The 26,473-nt window shown below is 36.1% G+C and overlaps 2 protein-coding genes across 3 annotated transcripts; both read right to left on the reverse strand.

Moving 5' to 3' along the window:
- Positions 1 to 1,148: 1,148 nt before the first annotated feature.
- Positions 1,149 to 7,943, reverse strand: LOC129103818 (exocyst complex component 3-like). The gene is made up of 11 exons (XM_054614422.1): positions 7,754 to 7,943; positions 5,679 to 6,126; positions 4,435 to 4,552; positions 4,042 to 4,128; positions 3,697 to 3,797; positions 3,489 to 3,590; positions 3,165 to 3,303; positions 2,949 to 3,056; positions 2,233 to 2,385; positions 2,019 to 2,140; positions 1,149 to 1,486 (listed from the first exon to the last, which is right to left on the reverse strand). Exons 1-11 carry the CDS (start codon positions 7,887 to 7,889, stop codon positions 1,252 to 1,254), a joined length of 1,749 nt encoding a protein of 582 aa, XP_054470397.1. The 5' UTR covers positions 7,890 to 7,943; the 3' UTR covers positions 1,149 to 1,251.
- A 9,984-nt stretch (positions 7,944 to 17,927) lies between these two features.
- On the reverse strand, positions 17,928 to 24,906 carry vps29 (VPS29 retromer complex component). 2 transcript variants are annotated; one of them, XM_054614452.1, is made up of 5 exons: positions 24,821 to 24,871; positions 22,495 to 22,506; positions 21,017 to 21,208; positions 19,965 to 20,200; positions 17,928 to 18,472 (listed from the first exon to the last, which is right to left on the reverse strand). In XM_054614452.1, the coding sequence occupies exons 1-5, from the start codon at positions 24,821 to 24,823 to the stop codon at positions 18,355 to 18,357; spliced, it is 561 nt and encodes a 186-aa protein (XP_054470427.1). In that variant the 5' UTR covers positions 24,824 to 24,871; the 3' UTR covers positions 17,928 to 18,354. The 2 variants fall into 2 exon arrangements, with proteins under 2 accessions (XP_054470427.1, XP_054470428.1); XM_054614453.1 differs by lacking the exon at positions 22,495 to 22,506 and having other exon boundaries at positions 24,821 to 24,906.
- Between the last annotated feature and the right edge of the window lie 1,567 nt (positions 24,907 to 26,473).

Here is a 26,473-nt window from a genome sequence, read left to right on the forward strand (position 1 = left end):
ACATAAATAATTTAATAAATAATATTAAAATATTAAATTATAATAAAGAGACAGATAAGTGCAGTTCAACATCTTTAACGTTTAGTACCTTCAGCACACAGAGCAAATGAAAGTACGTAAACTAAAAGACAACAAAATAAAGAGCATTTAAGGGATTGAAACAAAAGTAGTGCCATTTTGTAACAGTGTAAGAAAACAAAAAAAGTTTACTTTTCCCTTTATTGACTTTAAATTCTTTGTTCCAGTGTTTTGATTGAACATAAAAAACTTAAATATGGAAACCTGCCAACTTTAAAGAAAGTCTAAGACTAACACCTTTTCTTTTTTGTCCATTAATCTCTTATCCTTAAAGTTAAAACATATAAATGAATTAACACATCTCTCCTTCATAATATATTACAACAACATTAACGTTTCATGGTATTTTCTTTCTGGGCATAGACCTCAATATTCAGCTTTGTTGTAATTTGATCCCTTTTAATATTTGCATGCCCTCGTTAGGATAACGGTTTGACTGCAATAATTAAAATGATGAATTCTATAAAAACTCCCATACGTTTAACCATCTGCAACACAGACAAGTTAACTTACTTTTCCAACTTAAGTGGCTGGTGAACCAGCAGGTTCTGAGGCAAATACATACATAACGTTAGGCTATTGCTGCTGCCTCTTGCTGTGAGACTGTTCGAGTATTGCACAAATGGTCAACATCACGAGGCGTCACCAAGCGTCAAACTCCGGAGCTGAAAAATGTGAGCTCCAAAAGTGATTCAATCCCCATAGACCTCCATGTCAAAATGCCCATCTTTACAGCAGAATGGAACATGTTTACAGCCTGGTACAAATAAACGGTTTAGTAACGGTCAGGCTGTGTCGTAACCAAGATGGCGTCGGTCGGAGCCGCCCACTTTGAGCTTCACAACGGCTCTTCGGAAACCTACGGCCATATTTCATACAGTTTATGGGCGTCACCAGCTTTTTGCGTACCTCAGACTGAAAAGTCGTACGTACTTAGTGTCAAAAAGCGTACCTGCAACATAAAATGTGTACAGGTTGGCAGATCTGAAATATGTAACACTTAATGTACAGCGTTTTGCAAAAGAATAATTTTGCAAATGTCCTGAAACATATTTTTTTCAAACTAAGTCCATATTTAAGAACGTAGACAACTTTGACAACCAATAAAACCCCAAGAGTTTGATGGTTTTAAAGCTGAAGTTACCAAAAACACATCGTCTAACAGTGCATTGATTAGGATATTACCACATAGATTTGAGAATTGACATCAGCCCTGTCCTCTATGATTGTTGTAGACGAGCCTCTTGGACAGCAGATCAGCCATCTGGTAAAACAGGAGAACCCAGATGAAGTTCTGGGTCTGGGTTGAAAGCCAGGGATGTCCTCCAAGGCAAACTGCACCTCCCTAATCTGCGATCCAGAAAGACCCTTCCATTGCAGTATCGCAGGCAGGAGCTCCAGGTCCTCACTGCAGACAAAACAACAGGAGGAGTTAGTGAGATGCACTTCCCTAAATGGCCACTAGATGCTGACTTTAGGCAAATTCCAAAACGAAAACATCGACTTTAGGAAACACAAATCAACAGAGAGCCCAAGTGAAACCAGAGATTGTAGAATAAAAGTAAGAAAACCTGCACCGTTTGTGGCCCCTAAAAAGGAACTCCACATTATTATTATCTTTTACAGCTGTTTATGGAGCGGAGGAACTTGTTCATAGTTCTGACAACCCAAACCTTTTCTTGTGTCTGCATTGCAAGAACAAGGAACGGGTCATAGTTCATAGAACTCTCTAGCCTAATAGAACAAGCACTAACCCAGTATTTTAAAGGCTAACCCAGTAGCACAAAGGTTAACCCAGTAATGTTTAGTGCTTTAACAGAACAGATCTTTGCGTGTTTCTGATTATTGATCGGACCTTCTTAACTTACACAGATGACTACGCCAACTTTTTTGGAAAAAAACGGACACGGATGTGTGTAAGGAACATAAGAAAGATTTACCTCCACGCCCGGCATTCCTCGTACATTTTTGCAGCTGTCATCTTGGTCGCATCAAGGTCTTTGCATTCCAATAGCTCTTTGACTTTCAGCAGCATGAGGTTCCACTGATCAACACCAGGAGCCTGAAACAACACAACACACACAGGTCATTAAGGCTTTTATCCAGCTGTTAATAAAATCAATATCATAAGAACAAGCAGAGCGTTGACCTCACCAGATCTGAGATGTTGTTGTGAAGCAGCAAAGCATCTTCAGCCAATGTTTGTTTAACATCATGCCAGTACTTCCTCAGTTTGCTCTGCCTGATTTGGATGAGACGTTTGAGGTAAATGTGAGCGATGAGCTTGTAGGCCTCGTCCATCACTCTCTGAGAGACGCAAAGAGAAGAACAAGAATGAAACAACACAAACATATTTAGACACAAAAATGATGCCATAAATTCATATTTTTTACAATTTATTCAGAGATAATTTACGTTGTATTTTTCTGCATGTAATATAGTTTCCCTTTGGGTTCCATTTCAATACTTTTAAAGTGCATATCTGCAAATTAATCCGTCACCATTTTAATAAATCCAATACAAACTCTTAAGTGAAACTTTCCGGTCTTAAATAAAAAAAAAAAGTCTATAATTTCCGCATCGCATCAAGGATGGAACATTAATTTTCACTTTTCTTTTCTTTTAAATGTATTTGTTCATGGACGAATGGAAACGTATATGTGTCTGGTACAAATAAGCACAAATGTTGAAAAAAATTGACATTTTGCCAGACTCAAAAGGGCAAAACAGAGCTCCACATAAATCAGAAAATAGTTTTTTGTTGTTGTTCATTGTCACTTAAACTTTTGAATATTTCAGATCTTTTAGAAATAGAAATTTAGGAGGGAAAAAAGATTCAAGACTGTTGGAGCTCAGATTTTTTGGCTTACCTTTTGTACATCCTGATAGCTCGAAAGCTTGAAGAAAAGATTCTTCACCTCATGGATTAAGAGGATGAATTCAGTGTTATCCGATTTGAAGTATTTCTTGAGGTGGCTCTGCGATTTAACAAAACAATAATAATGGTTTGACATTTCTCAAAAGAAAAATATGCTTGTTTTGAAATGTAAGAAAACAGTATATTTGTGATTAAGTTGACCAGCTACCTCTGCAATGTCAGATACGATTTCCCTCAGAAGTTTCAAAGTAAAAGCCTCCATGTCTTCAAGCTTTGCCTCAGCTTCGGTCATGATTTCCTTGAGAGGGGATGTTCCTAAGTCTTTAGCTTTGGTCTGGACGTGCTCCCTGAGAGGAAATGTCAAGTCATCAAGTCTTTAGGCTACATACACCATGTGTATTTTAATTACATTACTATGTTGCATTAGCTGTTTACAGAGTGTGTTATTATTATTTTTGCAGATAAAATATGTTTTAAGAAACAATAACAAGCTTGATAATGAGATAATGAGAACTGAATTGATAATGCTCACTTGAGGTTTTTACAGTTCTTCAAAGTCTTGAAGAAGTGTTCGGTTTCTGGTTCGTCCATTCTTGCTTTCTCTACAAGAATGTCACGCTGCTCAGCGGTGTACCTACAAACCAAAGAAAATATGCAGTCTTAGCAATGCAACGTACTGACTTTATCATGATATATATGTTCATAAAAGTCTATGTGGAAATCCTTCATTTTTTTCTCACCGTGTTAGAAATATCAGCAGCTCTTTGCAACAAATCTCAAGCACTTCATCAGACAGTTTTGGGCTGATTTTGAGTAATTCTTTGGGCATGGCCTCAATGCACTTAAAGAGAAACAGAAACAGAAAGGAAAAAAAATATATATTATTATTATTATTATACAACAAATGAACAGACTGAAAAATAGAATATAAAAAAGGAATCAAACAAATATTTAATTGAAAAAAAAGAGATAAAGTTATAAATAGACATATATATATACGCACACAAACACACACAACTCCTTCCATATGGTGCTTTACAGAAACAACAGACGCTCCTATAGTATATTTCTGGGTCAGTAAGTACCTGAATTGTGTCTACATACAGTTCATCATCAGCATTGTTTCTTCTCTCAATCTGCAGAATTCTCTCAAGGCGCTGTTTAATCTCTTTCTGTGAACCAAAATATACACACAGACATACATCAGAAGTAATTCTATTATAACTTTATCGTGTCTTTGTTAGCTATCAAGCTAATTCACAATACTTTGAGGGGAGTATTGTGATTTAGCTTGATAGCTAATAAAGACACAATAAAGTAATGATGGCATTTGGGGGATTTAGCTTGCTGGCTATCAGAGACACATAAATACCTCATAAAAGGTGTAAGAGGTTAAACAAACAAGTAGTATCTTTTAATATGATGAGGTGTTTAAATTGTACTACCAAGGACAAGCTTAAAAAGGTACATATTCGTACCTGCACATTTTCAAGCAGTTTTTCCCTCGCTCTCGATACCCACTCGGTTAACAGCAGGAGGTCAATGTTTTTTATGGGATCCATATATTGAAGGTCAGGATGACCAAGCAGGTCCTTACTGGAAAGTAACACAAATACCAATATCATAACTGAGCAGCAACATCTGTATCAAATATAATTCTTTTCAGAGATAATAAAAGAGTTATTCAGAATACAAGAAGTAGATTGTGACATTTTTTTGTATGTTTACATGCTTATATGTGGATTAGAAAATATTTGTCTGTAAATATGAAGTGACAGCCAGAAGATGATTAGCTTAGCTTAGCACAAAGACTGGAAACGAGGGGAAACAGCTAGCATGGCTCTGTACAGAAATAACAAAACCAGCCTTCCAGCACGTCGAAAGCTTCTTGTTTGTTTTATCGAAATAAAAAAGTGTAAAAACGACAATTTGCCACATATACAATGGGTTATGTGCAGATATATTTATTGACGGGGACCAGTAAACTTGTTTTTTTAATAAGATGTAACGTGTGAATTAGTGAGTTTAAGAGGTACTTGTTGGTGGACTTTGTTAGAGTTCTGGATAGATAGAGCTGGGCTAGTTGTTTCCCCCTGTTCCCAGTCTTTTTGCTAAGCTAAGCTAACTGTTTGCTGGCAATGGCTTAATATTTATCAAGATAGTGATATAAATATTCTCATCTAACTTTGAGCAAGAGTGTTAATTATCCCAAAATGTCAAATTGTCCAGTTACAGGTCATTAGATGTATAAAACAATTTTTATTATGTGTTTATGCTCAATAAAATGTAAATAAGTACCGTATTTACAAAATTAAAGGCCGTTTTTCAAATAAAAGCACAGCTAACAGGCTAAAGCTTAAATTACGCTTGTGGTGTGGTCGCCACAAATACAGCCCTTGGGGAAGAACAGGGTGTATAGCCTCCTGGTGCATGCTAACTAAGAATAATGAACTTTTCCATCACTTTAATTTATAAAATTCAACAATATAATTATATTATTTTCAGCACTGAGTTGTTCTGGATTAGTCATTTTAAGTGTTATTGTTTTGTGGGTGTACATATGTTCATGTCCCTGTCTGTGTTTGTAGTGATTTACAAGCACTACCAGATGGCAGCACCTACAACAACACAACACAGAGGTTTGTTGTTAATGTAAGCTTGCTTCAAATACTACCCTGATACCTGGTAAGATAGAGTGGGTAAAAAAAGTAGAGAAAGATACCTCAGATATGTATGTAGGACCCACTGCATCAGCACAAAGGAATTCTCGGGGGAGCTGATGATTTGAAGTAGATCATCGAGATGATCAAATGTCTGACGATGGTAGCATTCGATCAACCCCTCAGATTGCAACCGGGGACCCAGCCTCACAAGCTCCTTTTTCACAGTTGTCTGCACATTAAACAGGTACTGATAGAGGTTTTGGTCCACAGTGGCCGGTGGCTTCGGGAAGTGCTGGTTCACAAATGTTTGTATGAGGCGAACAACAATCTGCTGTTCTGCAGGACGCGTTGAGCCAAGAGATCCGTCCTCTGAGGTCAAGGACTCAGGGGCCATACCCAGAAGTTCAACTAGTTCTTGAAGTGTGATCTGCTCCTCACTCTGCCGGCGTCGTTCTTCGTTGTTGTTCGAAGTGTGGGTTAGGTTGTCATAGCTGCTAGAAGCCTGGTCTATGAAAGAGTCAAATGCAAGCCTTTTAGGGTAAAAACACCTTAAATATTACTGTAAAATACAAAGAAATGAAACATGTATGTCACAGTTGTACTGATTTACTCCTTTTATGAGTGTTAAACGTGGTGGTGGACTGTAACTTATTACTTAAGTACAAATAAGAGGTACTTGTACTTGATTTAAGTATTTTAATCTCATGCCACTTCCTACTTCTACACCACTAGAGGGAAGTAATGTTCTTTTTACTTCACTACAACTATTTTGCAGCTTTAGTTTCTTGAAAAATTCTCATTCTTGTTGGGCTATGCATATGATGTTCTGATGTTTTAATAATGTTAATTTATTAGCAGTAATGTTGAGGTTTGGACAGTTGGTTGGACAGAAAAAAAACATTGTCACTATTTTCAGAATCTTAAACAGAACAATCAGTCGACTAGTAGAGAAAATAATCTGCAGATTAATCGATAATGGGCATTTGCCATGACATTTTATACAGACACTGTTGAATTCTAATAACTTTGGTGATTTCAGACTTTGCAAATAGCGCCACCATCAGGTCAAAATACCAGCTCATCACATTCTTTGGTTTAGGACCAAATACCTTCAAATCTACCGACATTCCCATCACCATCAGCTGTACTTGTGCTTTGCAAAAAAGAATAATCATTAATCTATGCCTACTTTCTAGTCCATTCACATTTTATTTTTATTTCTGGTTCATCAATCGAGTTCTTGGCTGCTCAGCATTGTTTTGCAAATAGCCATGTGAAAGTAGAGTAACAGGTTGGTTTTTCTTTGTGGAAGTACGGAGGAAATAAAACCTGGACCAATGACAAGTCAACCTGTTTTTTTGCATAGTTTCCCTTCAAGACACTCCTCAAGGTTAATAATGATCAAATATTTGTTCAGGTTCACAAAAATCCCAACAGGCCAGTTATCAACACCAGGAAGCATGCAGTAGTTTGATAAAATCTGATTTTACAGTTGTCCAAATACTGCTCCAACACTTTGAATTCTCTCCACTTTCAATTGTTGTTCACAGTTTTTACATGTTTCATACCTCTGTCACTTTAATAGACCATTTGTTAGAGAAGACCTGAATCAGAAGAGTAAAAGCAGTTCTACTTCTTACTGCAGTTGTGTTTTTCTGAGCCAATCTGTTTTGATAATTCACCATTTCATATCTCAGTTTTCAGATGTTCTAATAATAATAATAATAATAAATAATAATAATAATAATAATAAAACAATTTATTTATATAGCATTTTAAAAGCTACTCAAAGGCACTTTACATGGTAAAAACAGAATCAATAAATGCAAGAACAATATAAACAAGGCAGAGAAACATTATAACAGTAAAAAAATTTTTTAAAAAAATCTATATATATAATATAATAATATAATCTATATACTGTATAACTTCGATACTGCACATTCCTCACACCAACAGAAGAAGTGCATTTACAATTATATTAATTTCAAGCTGCATTGAAATATAAATCTACACCTACAGGACAGACAATAGAGGATATAAAGGATAACAATTATCTAAATAATGAGTCTGAATAAATAAAGGAGCTCATTCGTGCATTTACAAACAAAAGCAACTCATAGAAGAGTCTTACCCTCTTGTATGTCATTCTCTATTAGAGGTCTCCTGCTGTCGGTCCTCCAAGATCTGCTTAGTCCTCTGAATCCCCTCATTTTCTTCATCCGCAGTTGGAAAGGCTTCACAGAGCCTCTGTCTTCACACTGTGTCATTTGGTCTGATGCACGTTACTGCTGAGTGCTGCTTTTGATCTGAGAGTCCGAAGCTCTGTGCTGTTTTGCTAGGGAAGGTGAACTGGGCTTTCCCATCACGTCATCATCAACACTGCACTTTCACTTTCCTTTTGGGCTGAACCCCACTGCTAAAGAGAAATGTGCTGCATCATGCTGAGAAGAGCTGCAGTAATAACCTGTCAGTACTCCACCTAAGTAATAATAGAGTAACAATGGAATGGTGCAGAGCAGCACATTTAACATTGTGGTGAGATTGTTTTGTCAAATAATAAGGTGAAAGTTATTGTACTTGCAAGCTCCCTAACTACAAATCATGTGTACTTTACTTTAATATGTTGCCAACCATTCTAAATGCATTCCATACAATATGCTTTGTCATAAGAATACTTTTTGACTGAGTGGAGGAAAAGCACAGGTGCAAATAATGAAAATGAATGATGGCTGAATTCTATGTTGCTGTTTCAGTTTCAGTTTCAGGGTCCATGGTGGCTCACATGTCATGTTGTTAGTTACATCTGTGCTTTTCCTCAAATTGTCTGCTGTAAAAAAGGCCATTTTGAGCCACCTTAAAACTTAAAGACTAAACCAAAGCCTTAGGTTTAGTATATGTTGAGGTAAAGATTAATTTCAGTTCATATCAGCTCACATGACTTTGCCTTAAAAAACTACAAGTCCCACAATGCACCACCGGCAGGCCAGTGCAGGCTGCTCATTACCCTTTTAAGTTGGAACACCTGTGAATGGAAGGTCTCTCAGCAAGCATATCAGCAGAGAGAGCAACAAACAAAGGATTCAACTCGAGGTACAACCAAAGGAGCCACTGGTACGGTAACAAGACTTTTTATTGTGATGATTATTTAGTAATCATTTATACAGACAGCATGCATATCAGTTCAGAGTTTGGCTTTTGGTTGAGTGTATTGTGTTGATTGTTCAACTTAGGTTAATGTTTGATGAGCTTTCTGCATACTGTTTGCATTCTCTTAGTCATTAGTTGGGATTGTTTCAGAAATTCCACCTGTTGTAAGCCTTGGTACTTGGTACTGAGAATTGTTTAAAATTTATTTGCATGTTTGGGTAACTTATGCTTTTTGTGTTTTGAAGGTTTTCAACCTGATGGACCAACCACTCATCAACAAGAAACAAATAAGGAAAAAAATAAATAAAAATTGAGCTGTGTTGGAAAGAGTTGTCCCGTGCGTTCTTTGAGGTTCATGTACCAGGCCATTTCAAGTTGGGCAAGAGTTGAAAAACACCTAGGAACTTGACAGTATACCCAAATAAAGGAAAGTCAAAATGTCTGCTTGACGTTATTGTTGCATGGTGACACAGTTTACATGCAGATTAATTTATTGATAATGTAACTAAAATCCAAAGTAAACAGTTATCAAGTCCACTAGCTGCTTCACAGTTTTGCGGACCAGAACTAATTTTTTTATATAGATATCAAACCACATACCATTGTGCTGAGTCATTACTGACAACCAAGAGAGTTGTTTGCAAATGGAATAAGAGGCTATGCACTTTCTCTTGCTGGCAAATTTGTATGGAAAGAAAAGACACCAGAGGGGATTTAAATGTGAAACTGTTTTATTTCCAGTTTCATATTTTATTCAGCATTAGTGCCTCTCAATGACTGAATCAGAATAAGAATCTGGTTTATTGCCAAGAATGTGACAGTACATTGACTTTGTTTGTTTTGGTACATAACATAATAAGCTAAACAAAGTAAGAGAAAACAAATTAAGAATAAAAAAGGAAAGAAAAGAAACATAAATAAATAATTAAGAATTACAATAAAATACTGTAAAATCTATATAAAATATAGCTAAATATATATATATATATATATATATAAAAAGGAATATTTTTTGGAGGTACAGTATTTGTGTATTCAATTCAAATTAAAGAGCTGTGCTGTTTTTTTTTTTTTTTTTTTTTTTAAAGTGATAGTTTTGTTCTTAAATGTGCAAAATTGTCCAAGGAATGTGCAAAGGTCCACAGTGTGAAGTTTAAAAAGAACGAGCTATATTTTCCCAAAGATGTGCTTTAATGTAACGTGTATAGACGGATGTGAAGACGTCGTTAATGTAGCGTGACGTGTCTCTGGGATCTGATAAGAGTCCATGTCAGACCGGGTCCCGGGCCTTGTTGATGAGGCGAGTTGCAGATGGGGAAGAAGATGTCTCATATTACAAAGAACGTTTCTGAATAAGGTGACGTAGCTCTATTCAGTAACAGGTTGGTAGGTTGGTATGGGTGTGTCTGGTGGTAACAAACAGAGAAAGTGTTGTGGGAGAGAACGCCGTTGGGAATTTATCAGAGGAATTCCCCGTCTCTTCTACAGACACACAGAGCAAAGGGGGAATATCCATTACCCAGGTTCAGGAGAGATGGGGTCCCTTTAATCCCAACAAATGACACAGGACATGCATATTTAATATTGGAGTTCACCACTGGTTGAGTTCAACAGCATGCCAAAACGCCACCTAACCACTGGCTGGTGCATTTAAACGTACCGTGGCTCTAAGGGTATTTTTCAGGGGCTTTCTAATGTATATTAATGCAAAACACAGACCAGGATCAACAGAGCAGTTGCATCTCCAATCAGGAGATGATTATCAATTATAAACAATATAAAAGTACCACATGAATACACAATATCAAATTGAATGATAGAGGAAGCACAAGAATAAAAAACAGGAAACATCTACTTATGGATGTGTAAATATCACAATATAAAAAACAAAATAAAGTAAATAAATAAAGGGAGTTGTGATGTTAGAATATACCAAGACAAGGAGTCTAGAGCCTTGGTAGCATCTCTGTGGGTCTTTGAGCTAAATGCTAATGCCAGCGTGCTTACATTGGTATGGGCTGTGGCGCAGTGGAGAGCAGGGTCGTTCTCCATTCAGAGGATCGGAGGTTCGATACCTAGCTTTGGCAATCCATGTTGATGTGTCCTTGGGCAAGACACTTAACCCCAAGTTGCTCCCGAAGGTGTGGACTGGATGTTGCGTGAATGTTAGTTAGAGTCTGATGGGCAGCTGGCACCTTGCATGGGCGGCTGTGGCGTAGTGTTAGTTAGAGTCTGATGGGCAAGCTGGCAAGGCTTGCCATCGGTGTGGACTGGATGTTGTGAATGTCAGTTAGAGTCTGTCATCAGTGTGTCATCAGTGTGTGAATGGGTGACTGATATGTAATGATATGTAATATAAGCTTGCTGGTTGTAAGTCGCTTTGGATAAAAGGGTCTGCTAAATGACTGTAATGTAATGTAATTGGAGTTTTTCCAAATCTAGGGTCAAAGGAAGGTGTCATATGCTGTACAGACTGCAAAGCCCCTTGAGGCGAATGTGTGGAAATGTGCTATATAAATAAAATTGAAATGTTAATATGCCAACGTCATAAATTTATAGTTTTAGACTACAAAATAAAAGACCAGGTGATGGTACTAATGGAAAAGTAAATAGTTTATGTACCACCAAAGTCATTTAATTTCATCCTGTGGGGAAGTATATATATATAAAACCATGCTGACTTTTCAAATCAACCATGTTTTTAAACATAAACGTAATGCTTACATCAGTAATTAACTTAAAGCTAAAGGTTTATTCAAAGTGAAAATGTAAAATCAGTATTCCAAATCCCTTTTAGAACGATTGAAAGCGCAGATATGAATTTGAAAAAACACGTTTAATCCCGTGGAAGAATCAGATTGAAATTCCAGACAGAAACATTTCTTCATTCTTTTATTTTACCGCCTGCTCTTTCATGTTGAGGGACACAATATTTGCATTTGACGTGAGTTTGAAACCTTCAGCTCACCTGATTTTCATGGATGAAACTTGAGCATGCAAACTCTGAATACAAGTTGTTTTTTAGTGTTGAATCCAGAACATTTTACTGCAAAAGTTTGTTATTTCTCTCATTTGGTTCAACAAATAAGCTGGAGCTTTATGTGAAAGGACACACCCACTGGGCTCTATAATTTAATTACCTGGACTGACCTCAGTTTGGACAGATGGATGCTTGTTCAGAGGATACCTGACATGAAGAAAAAGGTGAAATTTGCAGAAGGTGAGACGGTCGGCTGGCTCCATCAGGATGAGACACTGCCAAGGTAAAGTAATGATTGAATATCAGTGCATGTTGTCAACAAATATGATATTCTTATTGTGTTTTTTAACCTGTAAATTTGTGTAAATATCACTGAGATGACACTTTTATGTTGTGTCTGTTGCAGGACTACTGGGATGAATGAAACAATGATGGGTGAGTTTACTTTTTCTTTTAAATAGCTGAAAAGAAAAATAAATAAGAGGAAACCCAAATAACGTCTCAGCATTTTCTTCAGGTGTCTATTTCTCTGTCTTCCCTTGGTAACGATCTCCTTGTTAATTAAATAAAACACGACATGTCTAGTATCCTGTCTGCTTTGAAACCTGATAGTCAGGTTTTCTATCTGGGACACGGTGACGTGAGATCAATGGAAACGGGGGGGAATCCTACACCTGAACCTGACCTGATACAGGTTACTGGAAGAAAGCTAACTCGTGCTCTTTAGTGATTAGAAACTGTTTAATTAAGTCCACATACAAGCCTTTGGTTTTGGCTCACATGTACCAAAATACACAGAAACACTTTGATAACTTCACCAAACAAATATGACCTCTGAGATTAAAATCATACTTGGGCTCTATCGTCTAGTTATCTATATGGGAAAGTTACAAAAATTCTGACAAGCAGTTGATTTATGCATCAAACTTTCCCCAACAGACAATCCAACAATATCTTCCCCTTCAGGTGGCCAATAAATGAGGTGTGTCGAGATGTGAAAGTAGGCTGGGTTTGAATTCTTCTTTTGTCATTCTCAAGCAACCACGTCTGTCACTTTTCCTGTGCACGAACGAGTGCAGCATTGGGAATGCTTTTGAGGAGAGACAGTCAAAAAAGTGTGCACGAATATCCCCATTTATACAGTTATGTGTGTCATCCCCTTCTCTATAAAAGCAGGTTTTTCTGTCTTCCTCTTGGCACACTGTTAGGGAAACATTCAGTCTCAACTGAGGCAAATATTTATCACAATGTCTGTCTGTTTTTCTTCTCTGCTAACAGCTTCAAAAGATGCATCTGTGAACTACAACAGTGGTTTGAAAATCTACAGACTACCAGCTGCAAGATATGAACCACAACACGCAACGACCGTACAAATCCCCAAAACCATGACCTCAGGACCATTTCTGAAGGTAAAAGAATCAATGAGATCTATTTTGAAACTACACTGTTAGCCTTTGCTTTAGTTCTTACAGTTAAATACCAAAACATTCCCATCTTAACAGTTCCAGTGAAATGATTTGCATGACAAAGAGTTTCACGGATGGCCTCTTTATCAACTCTGACAATCGGAATACATTTGAATGGGCTGGTCTGATCTTTCAAATGTCCTGACTTTCGCTGGAGCAGTTTTGAGGCTTTGAAGCAGCAAAGCGGAGAGAGAGATCGGCCTCAAAATAGTTTTATAGCATCAAAACACTAATTTAAACCCAATTTACGTACATCAGCGTGATGAGAACTACCTAAAATAACAGAAATCTTTTTTGACGTGTACTTAGATTTTTAAGTGTAGTTGAGTATTTTCACAGTGTGGTATAAGTACTTTTATCTGTTCTTTAACTTCAGTAAAAACATATTTTTTGTGTGCTTTCAAAGGTTTGTGGCCTGATTTTTTTCGCTTGTATCTTTAAAGGCATTCTCTTAACTTTATTTGTAATTATTATTTAAATTATTTTATTTTTTTATTTTATTTATTTTATTTATTTTATTTATTTTATTTATTTTATTTATTTATTTTATTTATTTTATTTATTTTATTTATTTTATTTATTTTATTTAATGTACTTCCTCTGAAATGTTACTCCGTTGCATATTGTTGTTAAAGTTTAAAAAAATAAATAATAACTCAACTAAAATAATTAACATCAACCAAATTTAATTAATAAAATTTAATAAAATTTAATTACATTTAATTAATTTAATTAAATGTATACATGAATGAATGAATAAATAAATAAGTAAATAAACAAAGAAATACATAAATAAATACATAAATAAATTATACTATTATTCAGTAGTTTACCTGAACCCTTCTTCCACTGCTGCCTTTGACCTAATTTCTACAACTAATTAAACAGTGATTGATCCTATGTTCCAAACTAATTAAAGGTCATTAGAGTAAAATACAACAGGATGAAGCACAGCAACATGAATGCCATCAGTGAGTGAGTGTGAAAGATGACCTCTGTCTCTCCCTCAGCACGCAGCACTCACACCGGCTCAGAAGGAATATCTGTACACCATCGCAGCTTCCCACAGCGCCGTGCACGTGCGTCACCTCATCAAACAACACTACATGAACTACTCCCTCTCATATCTTAGTTATCAAACACACATATCAGCACACTTCCTGGAATTGTTGTAGTTCTGGTTTCTTATCTTTCCCCAGAAGTCAAGGTCAAAACGTCCACGTTATCTATCCGTCCTACAATGTTTAACTTACTGTATCAGTAGTTTGGTTCAACACTCTCTACACTTTGTTGGTTTAATTGCCATTATTTTTCAAATATTCATTGCATTAGTTGATGTTGAGACACTTTAAATAAACCTTGACTTGATTCAACACTGTTTTGCAATTGTACAACATGTATATGTATTTCTGTCACAAAATGATTAGAAAGAACCTGCTTTAGGTTTCAAGGATCATTTATTGTCATCATGCAGGGATGCACAATGAAATTCACATGACAAACAAAACAAACAATAACAGAAGTAAATTCCTGTAGTGGATTTATTTGAATATGCATCATAAGAATGTAAACAGCAGCAACGAAAACAATTATCCGGGCCAAAAAATATGGCCGACATCTTCATATTAAACATTAAAAATGAGAAAAAAAACAATGTTCATCAACGTCAGAAAAGTGACACACTACTTTGCTCTGTGCCTGAGGTTGTTTAGGCTGCAGGGCTGTAAGAGACGGCTATGTTGTGTCGTCTGTTATCTCACCGGGGAATGATGAAGGTGATAAACATCGAGCTGAAGTTCCTCACAAGGAGAAGATAAACGCTGGTGCTAGGAATCCTGGGAAATCCTTTCTTCCAAAAATCCCAAACAAACATGCCAGGTGGGCCACACACTTATTAACAGATATTTAAACACAAAGAAAACATTGAAGACGTGTTTTCAAGGCGATTACACATCCATTACTATTCTAAAAATGCTTTTATCTGTATTTGAGAGAACATATTTTAATTTCCAGTACTGCATTCCATATTTAAAGTTGCAGAAATCTCACTTTTTTTTGTTCTTTAATCAGCATGTAAACATTTGTAACTATCCTCTGTTTCATATACATTGCAGGCTTTCAAACACATCAGCATCGAAACAAACAAAGATAAAGAAACAAACAACGATAACATCTCCAACACTGAGGAGAAAAAGTCCAAGAAGTAAGTCAGCTGGACTAGTTTTCATCTGTCAATTAACATAGGAGCCTTGTTTTATATCTTTGCTTCAAATATGCAATTTTTTAAATATATTTTTCTTATTTTATAGTAATTTTGTAGAGAAGCTTCAGTCAAATGTGTTTATTATATTTAAGTATATTTATTTTAGGGCTCATCTAATCAATAAGTTATTTTGTTTATGTAAAACAATCCATGTTTAGTTGATTAAATGTTTTTGTTTTTGTTGCCAGGAGCCAGAATAAGGCTGTTTGAGGAAGATAAGGAGGAGGAGGAGGGACTGGATGATGAGTTCACTCTCTGTGGGAGAATGGGATGATGACACCTCCTCACATTTATGACATTTCTGTTGAACCTTTCAGCTATCGCAATAACATTTGATGTCGATAGAACCTGAGAATAATATCCCCACTTTCACAACTCCAGGTTGAAGGCCAACAAACCTCTTGGTTTATAATAAATTACCATAAAAAAGTGGATCTTATTCAAACAAAAAACACACTGTGAGTAGCAGCTCAGATTGCAGCTTTGTTGTTAAACCTTCACCAGGTGATTTTGTTCTTTGGCGCCCCCAGTGGCAGCGAGAGGAAACGATTTGAAGACTGTATTTCCAGGTAATCACATGTTCAGTTCCTGTGTTGGTGAAATATGAGCAATGGGATCCCATCTGATTGTCTCAACTGGTCACATGATAAACTCTTTGGAGTGACGACAACCACATGCAATATTTTTTGAACAAGAAGCAACAGATAACGTTTTTACTGCCCTTTAAGAGGGAATTTATTTATCTGAAAATAACTGAAAATCTTCTTTATTTGACCTATATGTTGGACTTCGATGGTTCCTAAACTCTATATTGCTATATGGGTTTTTCACAATCTGAGACTGTGAGCAAGACAAAGCTTGGAAAAAAGGCTCTTTTAATTAATGTTATATTTTTTCAATTCCATTCAATGATCTGCATTCACCCTGGAGAGGCAGGTCTCCCACTTTGAAAACCTATGCTCTATGGTATAAATACACTTTTTTCTATATGTCTGATGGGGATGTAAAAGGGTGGCTCAGTCACAATCAGACCCCAAAAACCTCCAATCAATGGCTCACATTCATGTTCAAGCAAAACAAAGCCAGCAGGAGGTTTTTTTTGGTTTGGAATTCAGACAGATACCAACAACATGTATTTGTTTAATGTACCTTTTAAATTGAAAATCTAAAATTCTCCACACTTGCTTAATTTGTTTTGTATAAGTAGTGCTGAGGAGATGGAAATATATCAACAGAAACACAGCATTGCTCATGTACTATTTATTTATCTTACTACCCAAAACCTCTAAAACCCCTTCAATATATGTATTTATGTACTCTGTAATATTTAACACTTGAATAAATTACTAATAAGTGTCTGCTCCACTGAGAGTTTTGGTTAAGTTGCTGAATGTGCAACCTTTTACCAAAAGAATTGTTTGGTCATTAATGTTTATTATTGTGAGGCTATAATTATTGAATTAGTGTAGTTTTAACTTTAATGAGTCAAAGGTTTCATATCCACTGACCCATTGCTTTAATAATCGTATCCGTCATTAATCATTTCTTATATTCATTTATAGTAATTTCTCATGTATTGTTTTTACTTACAGTGTTTTCAAAATACTGAGGTCATGAGTCTGAATTCCCTCATTGAGCACAACCCAACACCCCTAAAGAACCAACAGAGTACAAACTAAAATCTGAATATTCTTACATTATTACACATTTCTATCTATTAATTTACCTGCTTAAATATATATTTGGTACATTTTATCTCCCTTCATGGGGGTCTAAATGATGTTTTAGAGACTTCTCTATAAGGTCAGGAAAAATGGTGGATAAAAGGAAATCTCTTTCTTCAGAAGTTTTATCATAAAAACCATCAAATCCAAGAATTTAAACTCTAAAAAGTGAAGTAATTTGTGTGTAATTGTGTTATTAAAAAAACCTACATCGTCATAAACACTGAAGACATCTCCTCTGTGGTTTCTTAATCTTTCAATAAATCAGATTCTTAGTTCCACCATAAGACCAAAAGTATTCAGACATGCTTGTTCACGTATGGTCTGTTCTTTCCCTTCTTCTTCATTGTTTGAACAAGGCTGCTTAGTTTCATTGCAAGACAATCTCAAAGCTACATTTTAAAATAAGATTTAAGACATTTAAGTGTTTAAATGGTCACAAGATTCCAACATTTAGAGGAAAGACTGAAATGTTTTTGGAAAGAGATGTTCAGCTGTCATAGAGATTTAATGGACTTTGAATTTACAGAAAATGTGGAGACTTTTGGAAATGTATTGTACACTAAGTTTAAACACAAAAACATCTGGATTTCCCCTTCAGTGACTGCTCCTTCTCTCTTCCCTCAATCACAGTATCTATCTATCTATCTATCTATCTATCTATCTATCTATCTATCTATCTATCTATCTATCTATCTATCTGTTATTTAAGACAAAACAACCGATGGAGTGAAATAAGATCTTTATTGTGGGAAATAAACCAAATGAAAAAAAGGTCGACTACATGAAGCTAAAGGCCTGTTGGTTACAGGACACGACGCGGGCGGGAAATGACTAAAATCCAAAAAAAAGAAGGAAACAAAAAATGGCACCAAATATTTCTTTTGAGAACAAACACGTGTGACATTATTGCATTCTCTACAGTTACCAAATGACAGCTCGGATACAAGCGAATGCTGATGACGTATAAACAATATAATACACATTTCTTTTTTAGAGTTAAGCTACTGAACAGTTTGTTACAGCATTAACATGGTGGTGACTGCAGGGGAGCTGCTGCCCCCTGGTGGACAAGGAATGAAACGATAGATGAAGCAACGCTGACCCAACTCCTCCTCCTCCTCCTCCTCCTCCTCTTCCTCCCGCCGCCCTTTAAGATTTCTTGTACTCGATTCTCTCCACCTTGACGTCGTCGCCGATCAGCTGATAAACATATGTCACCACTGTGGACGCCTGGATGTCCATTAATACAAAAGAGGGGATGATGTTGCTGTAAGGAGAGAAGACAGATGTGTTTAAAGGTCAATGCTTTTCCTCTTACACTGCTGGTGATTACAGTCAGTCTGGTTTCTATGGTTACACATGTTGTACTGGAGAACATCATCAGTGTGAAAAAGATCTGCAGCAACATCTTTCCTATCAAGAAAATCTATTTATCTGATAGAAAGGAGTCGCAAAAATGTTGCTGTTGAATTTGTTAAATGTAATGTAACAAATGTAATGTAACATTGAATGTCTTCAATGCTATAATGAAGTATTCATATCCTTTAATTAAGTAAAAGTAGCCATACTACAGTGTAAAAATACTCTGTTGCAAGTTAAAGTCCTGCATTGAAAATATTACTTAGAGTACATAAGTACTAGTATCAAAATATGCTTTAAGTACCGAAATACTACTCATTATGAAGAAGGGCTTATTTCAGAATCAAATATATAATATTACTGAATTATAATCTTTTTCTGGTAAAGGTGGAGTTCATTTGAATCGTTTTTAGTTTGTGAAATTATTTTATCTTAACCTGTTATATGTCATAATTATTGATTTAAAAAAATTATTAATCTGAATTTGGGAAGTAACAAAAGCTGTTTTAATGACTTGTTTAATGACTATGTGTAGTTTCACCTATATTAATATACCATACGTTATTAGTTGATAGGCACCTTGTATTAATAAAGTTACTAAAGTTTTTAAATAAATTTAGTGGAGTACAAAGTATAATATTTACCTCAGAGTTGTAGTGGAGTAGAAGTATAAAGTAGCTTAAAATGGAATTACTAAAGTAAAAGAAAGAATTATACTGAAGTACATTACTTGAGTAAATGTGATTGGTTACTTTCCATCACTGAGCAGCTTTAAGATTAAGATGGAGGCAGGATACAAACAAGTTTAAAACAACTCTTTGTGGGCAAAACATGATTATATTATTATTAATTTATAATAATTATGTGTTAAGAAATACATTCAGCTCCAGTAAAGCAGATTTTTATCTCTCACTAATTTCAGTTGACTTACAGAGACATATTTGTTCTAGTAAATCTGTATTTTTTGATTTGATTATTACATTTTTATTTCTGCGTATCTTCCTACCATGACTGGGATGAAATGGATAACAGTTAATGAACATGTCACGCTAGAAATACTAACGTTTGCTGCATTGAAGACTGAGAACAATATTTGATTAGTTAGGACTAAACTGGGCTTTCTCTACCAATTTATCAGTTTAATAAAATCTCTGTAGTTTTAATTTTCTAATACAAAGAAAATAATCACACTCACAGTGTCCTAATTCTAATTTAAGATGCTCACATGAGAGGAAATCTGATGTTTTATAATCAACGCAAATGCAACAATAGAACTGCATGAATGTGCACTTTGCCAGTTCGGATCTGGGTTTCACGCATATGTGATGTTATGTAATCAACAATTAAGACTTCAATCCTTTGTGTTTCTAATCCGAGGCCCCTTTGAACGATTCCTCTACCTTTCCAGTGCGCTGTAGGCTCCTGTGGCCGAGCCGGGGTTGATGTAGAACTTGTTCTCGCTCTCGAACGCCTCGAACTTGTGCGTGTGCCCGGAGATGAGGATGTCGACGTCCAGCTGCCTCTGGAGCAGCGCCAGGCTGGCCATGTCGCCCCACGGGATCACCTGGTGGCCGTGGATGAGGCCGATCTTAAACTGGCCCACCGTCACCACCTTCTGCTCCGGGTAGTTCAGGTTCTGAGAGGAAACCAGAAGGGAAAAAATGTATGCACTGTTGTTTTAATTGGAAAATTCTTGTATTTATACACTTGTTCTAAGTGATCTACCACTGAAAACGGTCATATGTGCAGGTTAAAGAGTAAAATCAGCTGTGGCATGACTGTATTAAAAGGATGTTGGAGTTCTTCAATGTGACTATTTCTTTAAAATTCTGAACAAGGAACATAAAACTCAACTAGCGAGGAGGGAGTAATTACAATTTCATTACATGCCGGTAAAAGGTCTTTATTACCGGCAAGAGATCCATTTCATTTCCTTCTTGCACATAAATATTAAGCCTCATAAATTATGTCTTTTTCTCCCATCTGTGCCCTTAGTTTAATACCTCTAAATGAAAATTCTCTGAAATAAAAATTTCAGAGACTTTGAAGAACAATGTAATTCCTCCATCACATTGTTAAGTATAAACAGACCACTCTGGCTTAACAAGAAGCAGAAATCTCAAATGTTGCAACCACACTGACAGCACAATTAATTTCTAGGGCTGCAACTAATGATTACTTTTAATTTTTCTAATTGATTAATCGAGTGGTCTATAAAATGTCAGGGAAAAATGTCCAAGGTGATTTCTTCAAGTGTCTTGTTTGTCTGTCCAAAACCCAAAGATAATCAGTTATAAAACATATTTGAGACGCTGAAAACAGCATTTTCTGCCATTTTCGCATGAAAACTTAGTGATTGAAGAAACTGGGTCTGTCTATTTCAAATTGTATTTTGTGGAGTGATGAATATGGCTGTGTTCTCTTTCACTGTTGCCTTCAAACACACGCTGACCTCATCGAAGTCTCCACGGACTATATGGACGTCCCCGGCGAGAGTCTTCAGGTAGTCATAGCTCTCCTTGGTGCAGAGGTTGCCGGTGCAGAGAATGTGCTGGATCTTCCCCGGGACCAACAGCTTCTTGAACTTGGCTGGCAGGGTGTTGCACCGGTGGGGGATGTGCAGGTCACCTAACACCAGGACCAACTGAAGGCATCACATACACACACATATACAGGTTAGTCACCCACCGATGAGGGAGAGTTCAGGCTGTGAGATGTAGCATCTGAACAATGAGAAAAGAAAGTGGGCCCAGGAAAGAGCTCTGAGGGATGCCGCAGGTCGGGATCCACCAGAACCGCTGTATTCCTCTGTTACTTATTATCAAGTTGTCTTGTATCTTGTTTGAAACCAGCAAAATACTGTTCAGTTTAATGTTACTGCACCTGAACAACAACTTCTCCAGATGAATTCAGTACTGTGGATATACAGGGCTGAATTCATAAAAGCTCAAACTTGTAAATTAAGCAGTTTTTGTGAGTAACAAGCTGAGTTTATTAAGTGTCTGAATTCAAACTGGAAAGTTTCTTCTTACATAATCGAAAAAAAAACAGCCGCCCATGGTGGAAAAATATGGATTGAACCAGCACAGCAGGATTTCAGACACTCAATAACAGATGTAGGACATGAGAGCGAGATAATTATGTTCTCACACAACACAAGGAGTCGATAAGAATCAAACACGGACAAACCTTTAAGTTCATACTAAACATGAAACCCATAAATAACCTTTTTAACTCCTCTGGAGAGCGGAGAGATGCTGTGAATGTTAATCGTGGTTGCATGTTACGACTTTGGCAAGTTAAAAAAACATTCCAATTATTTATTTTACACCGTAAATCAGTTAAGCTGATAAAACGAATCAGGAACTGATGACTTCTTGCTGCTGCATACACATGCACTGTCAAATCCTTTGGGGAGTATTTATTTAATTTGAGTCACTTATGATGAATAGTTACTGAATCAGATGTTCTTTTACTCTAAAACCAGAACAGTAAATTTGTTTTACTATGGACTTTATTTCCTCACACAACAGAAATGTTAAAATGTGTCCTGCTCATCCTTTCTGAAGTGGAACGCCTCCACTCACAATGATTTCCTGTTTTGAATTAGATGAGTCACGAGTAAGGACTCCCCAAAGGAGTAATCATTTTAGGTTGTGAGTCATAGCAGATTTTGAAATATAATAAGGGAGCTTTCGGTTTCCTACTCTGACTTATTTCTAGACTTTTTGGGTATGAGGGTAATTCTTTTTTAGCAGAATAGTTGAGAGCAGCAGGTGGAATTAAAGCATCGTAGTCTGCCGGTGCGGTGGCTGAATTAGCAGCAGAAACATCAGACCTCCACAGATGTGCAATACCAAACCCTGCTGTTAGTGTGGCGAGCAGAAGAGCGAGCAGAAAACAGGGATCGGGGGGGAGGGGGGCACTTACCCGGTGACCAGCCTGGTTGATTGGAGACGGGCAATGAGGGGAGGGAGGAGGAGAGTGGGTGAGAGAGGGAGGAAGGCGGGATGTGCATGGAGAGAACGACACGAGGGCATGATCAAAGATACGAAAAGAACAAAAAGAAACAAAAGACAAGAAAGAGGGGAAAACTGAAATTAGAAATTAAAAAGTGAATGGATTAAGTAGACAGAAATAATTCATTCCAAAAATAAATTAAAGTAATAAAACAACAATGTGATTGAATCGACTGTTAATGGTTGATGGTTAGTGATGATGATGAAGCACAAATGTAGTTTTCACCTGACTGAGTGAGAGCAAAATCATGCAAAGAAGGCATATGAAAGTGCTGACAGGAAATGAGTTATAATCAGTGGTGGAATGTAAGTAAATACATGGACGCAACTTCTGTGCTGAAGTACAAATTCAAGGTATTTTACTTGAGTACTTCTATTTATGCTACTTTATACTTCTACTCCACTACATCTCAGTGGTAAATATTTTACTTTTAACTGAACTACATCTCAGAGGTATATATATATATTGTACTTTTTACTCCACTACAGCTCACAGGTAAATACTGTACTTTTTACTGTATTTCATTTTAGAAGTAAATATTGTTCTTTTTACTACATTTATCTGACAGCTTTAGTTTCTTCTCAGAAGACAGTTTTTCTTCCCCTTCCTAAAAAAACCTTGTATCTCCAGATGTGTTGATGTTGAATGTTTGTGATAAACTGAAGGATGAATTGTTCCTTCATGTGTTGAGAAAATCCTTCTACTTCTTCAGCTAAATAAACTCTCTTGCCTCTTGGATCAGCTGGAAAACGCATCGTCACAAAGGCTGTTATTCTTTTTAGAGATAAAAACACATGATGATTTTATAGAATATGATGCATTGATGCAGATTAAACTAGACAACAGGGTGTAAAGTTGCAATGCAACATACACATTATTAATCCAGAAACATCAGATATACAGTACCAGTCAAAAGTTTGGACACAACTTCTCATTCAACTACTTTGAAGAATCTAAAATATAAAACATATTCTGGTTTGTTGAGCATTTGTTTGTTTACCACATAATTCCATATGTGTTCCTTCATAGTTTGGATGTCTTCAATATTAATCTACAATGTAGGAAAAAATAAAAATAAAGAAAAACCATTGAATGAGAAGGTGTGTCCAAACTTTTGACTGGTACCGTATGTGTAAATCTTTCCTCATATTTATCTCAGGCAAGAACCGTCTTTGTTCTCTTTTAAATCACCTTAAAAACATTTTTTTTTAAATGCACTTTTGCGTATGGATAATAATAAATGTCTATTGTTTTGTTCTTTTAATATCTTATTGTATAATAATAACATTTAATACTTATGCTTAAGTAAGACGACAAATGTAAAATATGTGTAAATTAAACTTTTACAGAAAAAAATGTTTATGCATACACCCCATTAAACCTTAATGCAATATTTAAGAGCTATAACCTTTTAATTACAAATGTATCAAAAACATACCAATGGAGTATGTTTCTTCATATACAGCACCAGTCAAAAGTTTGGACACACCTTCTCATTCAATGGTTTTTCTTTATTTTTATTTTTTCCTACATTGTAGATTAATATTGAAGACATCCAAACTATGAAGGAACACATATGGAATTATGTGGTAAACAAACAAATGCTCAACAAACCAGAATATGTTTTATATTTTACATTCTTGAATGAGAAGCTGTGTCCAAACTTTTGACTGGTACTGTATATATATTTAAACTTCTGCTAAACTTTGACGTTTTTACAATCATGCATGCCATGTATAATCATAATAATCATAAACATTCACAGTCACAGTCCTGCTTAATAACTGAGTGACTGACACATGAGCATGCCTCATTGCATATAGTAGCTGTTAGCCTGTTAGCCCAGCTTGCATACAGCAAAAAGTGCCAAAAATGTGGTGAAATCAATGAAACAGACAATAATAATAATAATAATAATGATCTGTGCACAAACACAACAAGCTGCAAGCCCCCCATGCATAAGCAAGGAGGGGCTTTAAGGGTGCTTGCAGCTTGTTGTGGGGCTCATTTGTGGGGACTATATTCTCAGCTGTCATGTGATCCTTGATCCATATCCGACTGAAGCTCCTCCCCCTCCACAAGAAACTCAATTCAGACTGTGTGCACGCGCTTTAAAACACGACGTCGCACTCCTGACGTCGACAACTCGTTTGGGTAAACACCTGGCGAGAAAAGTGCCCGAAAACCGGGCTGAAAATGCGGGTAAATAACCACCTTTTCGCCATTTCATACTCACCATCTTCTATTTTGCTGTTTCTGCGAGTCAAGTTGAGGAAGCGCCTACGCACGCACAGCGTCAAGCCGTCAGCCAATCAGAGAAGAGAATCTACCGCGCATGCGTCAAAGGAGATATAAGACTTCCTTTTGTTTTTTCAAAATAAAACAGGTGACGTGAAATAAGCTAAAATAAGATACAGTACCTGTCAAAAGTTTGGACACACCTTCTCATTCAACTACTTTGAAGAATCTAAAATATAAAACATATTCTGGTTTGTTGAGCATTTGTTTGTTTACCACATAATTCCATATGTGTTCCTTCATAGTTTGGATGTCTTCAATATTAATCTACAATTTAGGAAAAAAATAAAAATAAAGAAAAACCATTGAATGAGAAGGTGTGTCCAAACTTTTGACTGGTACTGTATTAGTACATTTTACTGCACTATCAATACTCTAACAGTACATTTTGATGATAACCTTACAAACCTTTAATTAAGTTATCTTTTGGATGCAGGACTTGGTGTATTTTCATTGTGGTATAAGTACTTTTACCTCAGTAAAGGAGCTGAATACTTCTTCCACCTCTGGTTATAATAAACCAACTACAGTACCAGTCAAAAGTTTGGACACACCTTCTCATTCAATGGTTTGGATGTCTTCAATATTAATCTACAATGTAGAAAAAAATAAAAATAAAAATAAAGAAAAACCATTGAATGAGGTGTGTCCAAACTTTTGACTGGTACTGTAATCCTTTATTAGTCCCGCAGTGGGGAAATTTACAGGATTACAGCAGCATAGGTTATAGTGCAAACAAGAGACATAGTAAAAAAAAAAAACAAGATAAAAAAAACAAGTATTATAAATAAGCAATAAAAACAGTAAATAATCCACAACTGAAATATTATATATACAGACAGAAAACTATAATAACTATAATTGCACAGTGTATTGTATTGCACAGGTAACAGGTAACTATAACTATTATAACTTTAATTGCACAGTGTATTTGTATTGGACAGGTTTTTAGTGTCATGTGTCATGTGGTCGACTGGGAGCAGAGCTGGTTGTGCAACCTGACAGCAGCCGGAAGAAAGACATTGAACGTTAAGTAATGAGGGGTCCATAAATCCTTGTCATCTGTTCTTACGTTTTTTAATCTTGCACATTTCATCTGTCAAAAGCACTAAGAAGTATTCAGATATTTTACTTAAATTACTGTTACAAGTACAAGTCCTACTTTTCAAGTAGCAGTACATAAGTATCAACACACTACTCTGAGCCTTCCACTTAGCACTTATTGTATTCATATTAGTTTGTTGCACTTATTGTCTTCGTATTAGTTTGTTTCTGCGCTGTACTTTTGCTCTGGTTTATGCTCTTAGATGCTTGTTTAAGAAAGGAGATGCACTTATGACTTCTGGTGACTAGTAGTTCTCTTGAATACCTATGTTGAATACACTTATTGTAAGTCGCTTTGGATAAAAGCGTCTGCTAAATGACTGTAATGTAATGTAATGTAACACAAAATATACATTTTGCAGTAGCAAAAGTATATAATACACATTATGCAGATTCAAAATGTCATAATACAATCAGTGTTTGTATTGATATGTCAGAATTCCTAATGCTGCAGCTGGCAAAAGTGGAGTTAACTCCCTCGAACAAA

This window comes from Anoplopoma fimbria, chromosome 15 (assembly GCF_027596085.1).
Source record: "Anoplopoma fimbria isolate UVic2021 breed Golden Eagle Sablefish chromosome 15, Afim_UVic_2022, whole genome shotgun sequence".
NCBI classification, from domain to species: domain Eukaryota; kingdom Metazoa; phylum Chordata; class Actinopteri; order Perciformes; family Anoplopomatidae; genus Anoplopoma; species Anoplopoma fimbria.

What these genes read in the sequence shown, in the direction of transcription:
- LOC129103818 (XM_054614422.1), bottom strand. Translation starts at nt 7,889, where the DNA reads ATGACACAGTGTGAAGACAGAGGCTCTGTGAAGCCTTTCCAACTGCGG. An exon ending in GTCCTACATACATATCTGAG is followed by an intron (nt 4,553 to 5,678) that starts GTATCTTTCTCT and finishes GTTACTTTCCAG; the next exon opens with TAAGGACCTGCTTGGTCATC. An exon ending in AAGAACTGTAAAAACCTCAA is followed by an intron (nt 3,304 to 3,488) that starts GTGAGCATTATC and finishes ATTTCCTCTCAG; the next exon opens with GGAGCACGTCCAGACCAAAG.
- vps29 (XM_054614452.1), bottom strand. An exon ending in TCCGTGGAGACTTCGATGAG is followed by an intron (nt 20,201 to 21,016) that starts GTCAGCGTGTGT and finishes GTTTCCTCTCAG; the next exon opens with AACCTGAACTACCCGGAGCA. An exon ending in GCCTACAGCGCACTGGAAAG is followed by an intron (nt 18,473 to 19,964) that starts GTAGAGGAATCG and finishes CTCTCCTTACAG; the next exon opens with CAACATCATCCCCTCTTTTG.